Consider the following 4,578-nt stretch of genomic DNA (forward strand, 5'->3'; position numbering starts at 1 on the left):
GAGGGAGCAATGATATTATTGGCCCATTCCTTACTACTCTACTAATTGATTATCATAACGTTACGTAGGCGATTGCTTGCTTGCTTATTAGTGGCGCGTAGGCATAGCCATCAGCATGATTTGGCCCGGCCTGTTTGGTTGTTTGCACTTTGCGGTGGTGCATATTGCGGGATGTGGGTGGCTGGCCTAATTATGCTCAGCTCCATGCATGCAATCCCTAATCCTCTAGTACGTACGTACCACCTTGTTGGTATTAAACAACGAAATAAACACCGTCCGCAGGTTCAGGGGCTGTTGTTTTCGCCCGTTAATGTGTGAGGGAGACCAAAACCTGCATGCGTATACACGGTTGTCTACTGCTCACATGCATGGTTAGCTGAGAGGGACTGTCCATCCGTCATGAGTGAAAGCGTTGGGTACGTAGCTGGAGATGGTTAGTTAACTTACCGTCAACCATTGAGCTAGTAATGCTGATAGTTTACTGAAGGAACACTGTCCTATGCCGGGTGGTATAAAATACTATGTACAGTAGCAGCATTGTGAATGTGAACAACCGAGACGAAAGAGAAGAGTCTCCTTGTCCACTCCCACCTAACCTAATAACCCAACCCGAGTGGAGTACCCGCAAAAAAAAAAAACCCGAGTGGAGTAGTAGTAGAGTAGATCCAAGATTGCGCCCCTGCTATACGTATGACCCTACATCATCATGCGTGCGATTACCATCCACCCTCACCACCACCACCACCAACAAAAGCGACTAATTTAAACAGCAAAATAACAAAAATCAACACTTTCAGTTAACCAGGAGCAATTCGCTTGCTTACGAACGAACGAGATACTCTAGGCAAGTAGGCATTGGCATCTCCCAAGATGTCATGGACCGGTTCGTGCATGTTTCTCCCAGGAAGCGGCCGAGAGCGCGCCCAGGCCGCTTCCTCCACCGTCTCTGTTGGCCAGCACGCGCACTGCACGGCATAGATAGGTACGTAGATGCCTCCAACGTCCGCACAGCTGTGGCTCACGTGTCGCGGCGAGCTCCTCCGAAACTGAAACTGACTCCACCGGCAAGCGTCCAACGCGAGCCACTCGGCCGCGACAAGCCGGCTGACATGGACGCCGTCGTCCGTCCGTCGCCACAGCGATGCAGCTCCGGACGGACTCGCGCCGCGCACGGAACGGAACGGGAGAGAGCGGCAGCAAACGAACGGAAAGTCAGAAACTGACGCCGCTCTAACTGAGCTCGACGCAGCGGCCATCCGTCCCCGTATGGCCGTATGCATGCCCGTCCGGCCGTCGCGCCGCTAGTAAATGTGAAACCGGGCCGGAGCCGCCGGTGCCGGAGCGTCACGACTCACGACCACCGTGGCCCGGCCGGGGGGACGGACCGGTCGGTCCAGCTTGCATTCCGTCCCCTGCCAGCCGGGCCCCACCATCCCCCCACCCGGGCCCACACCTCCGTATAAATTCGCAAACCACCACGCACACACCCTCGGCGGCAGCAGCAGCGGCATACCAGGGAGACCACAGCCCACGCTCACTGTCCATGGAGAGGACGCAGGGCTTCTTCGCGGCGCTGAAGCAGGAGGTGGCGCGCGGGCTGTCGCCGGCGAGGGCGCGCCGGAGCTCCGAGTCGGCCGACCTCGACGCCGCCGCGCTCCGGTTCTCCGGCCCGGGGGAGATGCTCGCGCCGCTCATGGAGGGCCCCGATCCGGAGTCCGGCGACGGCTACGGCCGCGCCGCCGGCGGCGCCAGGAGGGAGGGCTGGGGCCGCTGGGTGCGCGGCCAGCTCGCGCGCACGCCCTCCTCGGTCGCCGCCGCGGCGGCCGGCGCCGGCGCCGCCCGCAACGACCTCCGCCTCCTCCTCGGCGTCATGGGCGCGCCGCTCGCGCCCGTGCACGTCTGCGCCGCCGAGCCGCTCCCGCACCTCAGCATTAAGGACACCCCCATCGTAAGCGCTTCCTCTTCCTCTCCTTCCTCCTCATGCCGCTGTCTTGGTCTCTTTCCCTAGCTCTAGATTTGGTCGAGCCGCGTCGCGTGTTCGACGAAATGCTCCAGTCAAATCTCTTCTCAAATGTCCGTGTCTGAGCTCTCTTGATTCTTCAGTTCATGGTCCTGCATACTGTAAAAACGCAGTACTTACTCATGCTCACCGTGCTGTAAAAAAATGCCCCTTATCTTCTTCGCTGATGTCTGCTGCATTTGTTGTCTAGTGATGCTGTTTGTTCCTTACGATAAAGATGTGCGAAATTTCGTCACCAAGCTGTTTGATTCAGGGAGCAAAATCACAAACGTCCAGTAAACATGGTTATTTACTGTCACGAGCTTTTTGCCTACACAGGAGACCTCGTCGGCGCAGTACATTCTGCAGCAGTACCTGGCGGCCTCTGGTGGGCACAGGCTCCTCGCCTCCGTGCGCAACTCCTACGCCATGGGCAAGGTGCGCATGGTGGCCACCGAGTTTGAGAACGCCGGCCGCCTAGTCAAGAACCGCAATGCGGCTCGCTGCGCCGAGCCAGGCCGCTTCGTGCTATGGCAGATGGCTCCTGAGAAGTGGTACATCGAGCTGGCTGTCGGTGGGAGCAAGGTGCATGCCGGCTGCAATGGCAAGCTTGTGTGGCGCCATACCCCGTGGCTCGGCTCCCATGCCGCCAAAGGCCCTGTTCGCCCCCTCCGCCGTGCTCTGCAGGTATAATTGCACCGCCCAGCCCACGCCTAGCATGCCATTGCCTGTGCCCATACAGCCATGGAAATATCTTGGCACTTTTACTCAAATGTTTGGATCAATGTCTTTCTATAGGGCCTGGATCCACTCACTGCAGCGAGCATGTTTGCCGGTGCACGGTGCATTGGGGAGAGGAAGGTGAACGGGGAGGATTGCTTCATCCTGAAGCTGTGCACTGACCCAGAGACCCTCAAGGCACGGACCGAGGGCCTCGCCGAGATCATCAGGCATGTCATGTTCGGGTACTTCAGCCAGAGGACCGGCCTCCTCGTCCACATCGAGGACTCACACCTAACGCGGATTCAGTCAACAACCGGCGGGGATGCGGTCTACTGGGAGACCACCATCAACTCATTCATCGAGGACTACCGGCCGGTGGATGGCATCATGATTGCGCACTCGGGGCGCTCGGCCGTGACCCTGTTCCGCTTCGGCGAGGTGGCCATGAGCCACACCAAGACTCGGATGGAGGAGGCGTGGAGCATCGAGGAGGTTGCGTTCAATGTCCCTGGCCTGTCCATGGACTGCTTCATCCCACCCACCGACATCAAGTCTGGATCTGTTAGTGAGACCGTCGAGCTCCCTCATGGTGGTGAGAAGAGCAAGTTCGGTCCTCCCCCTGGTCACCGCGCCAAAGTTGCTGCGCTGGAGAAGACGGATGGTGGCGAGCTAGCATGGAGGGGAGCCCATACCTGAAAATCACAAATCATACTTGCTTCTTTTCATTGCAACTGACTGATGAGTAGTGTAGAGAGAAACAGGTCGACAGAGGATTTCGATTTTGGAAATTCCAAATGACCTCTGTGTACAGGAAGGAAGGAAGCAGCATGAGGCATTCACATGGTGCGAAGAATCGTTTCTAATCTCTTCAAGGGGGAGCGGCAGTAGGTAACCCTGTTTGCTATTTCAGGCTTTTTTGTCAGTATCATGTGGAAGACTTGGTGCGTTCCCCATTCCAACAACTCTACCTGAGAAAGCTCATCGTGGTGGCGCTGTTTGCTCCCCTTTAGCAAATACTAATTGGTCAGTGACACTACATCCAATTGGCTGCTCAGTTTGCTAATTGCTATGCTTGGTGATGGTTCCTGGTGAAGCTAACCATGTCAGAGGAGCGCAACCTCTTAGGTTTTCCATAGTTCTTCCTTCCTTCGCATCTCATCTCTTATTTTTCCTGAGATGAAGGTTGTTGTACTCATTGACAGAAGCTTTGCTTGTTTCCTTGTAATCCAAAACATCTAATGAGTGAAGTGTCTTGTGATGTCCCTGTTTTTGCACACCACACCACGCCCCCGGGAGGGAATGATTTCAGCTTTTTCCTGGAGATGTTTGAACGGCATCAATGTGCCTTTTTGGGCCGCTTGCATTTTACTTTGGCCTGCCAGTGTGCTGGCGGGAGTAGTGATGATTCATTTACTGCCATGATTAGCATGGCCCCCATGTGCTCCTTCCATTCCACCCCTGGCCCAGGTGCCGCTGTCAAAGCGTGTTACCCTGATGACACAGGGTGATTTTACCCCTTTTATAATCTGTACTCCTGAGCAGCACTGATGAGCTTTGTGAGCCTTTAATTTTTCTTTCGGTGTGCTCCGTCCATGAAGAGTGAAGACCGAGGCTTCACTCACCGTGCTGCTGCCACCTTTCCCTTGGCATTAATGACATGTATTGCACTCCTTTCTTGTTGTGAGGAGCTGTGATGATAGATTTATTCTTGGGGCTGTGTGTTCTTCCTGGGAAGAAGGGACCAATGTCTGATGAGGTGAAGATAATATTCTCAAGTCCACTGTCTTTAGCAGCGTCTCACCTATTGGGAACTTGCAACTCACACGCCGATCCTCCAAGGTCAAATTCTTGTCTTG

The 4,578-nt window shown here is 55.5% G+C and overlaps 1 protein-coding gene across 1 annotated transcript; it reads left to right on the forward strand.

Annotated features, from left to right (window-relative positions):
- Window positions 1-1,480: 1,480 nt before the first annotated feature.
- On the forward strand, window positions 1,481-3,984 carry LOC123086850 (uncharacterized). The gene is made up of 3 exons (XM_044508668.1): window positions 1,481-1,948; window positions 2,339-2,686; window positions 2,798-3,984. The coding sequence occupies exons 1-3, from the start codon at window positions 1,544-1,546 to the stop codon at window positions 3,416-3,418; spliced, it is 1,374 nt and encodes a 457-aa protein (XP_044364603.1). The 5' UTR covers window positions 1,481-1,543; the 3' UTR covers window positions 3,419-3,984.
- The last annotated feature ends 594 nt before the right edge of the window (window positions 3,985-4,578 follow it).

This window comes from Triticum aestivum, chromosome 4A, assembly GCF_018294505.1.
Source record: "Triticum aestivum cultivar Chinese Spring chromosome 4A, IWGSC CS RefSeq v2.1, whole genome shotgun sequence".
Classification (NCBI taxonomy): domain Eukaryota; kingdom Viridiplantae; phylum Streptophyta; class Magnoliopsida; order Poales; family Poaceae; genus Triticum; species Triticum aestivum.

Excerpts from the sequence above, each read along its gene's own strand:
- LOC123086850 (XM_044508668.1), top strand. The coding sequence starts at position 1,544 with ATGGAGAGGACGCAGGGCTTCTTCGCGGCGCTGAAGCAGGAGGTGGCG. Across the intron at positions 1,949-2,338 it reads GCATTAAGGACACCCCCATC|GAGACCTCGTCGGCGCAGTA; the intron begins GTAAGCGCTTCC and ends TTGCCTACACAG. Across the intron at positions 2,687-2,797 it reads CCCTCCGCCGTGCTCTGCAG|GGCCTGGATCCACTCACTGC; the intron begins GTATAATTGCAC and ends GTCTTTCTATAG.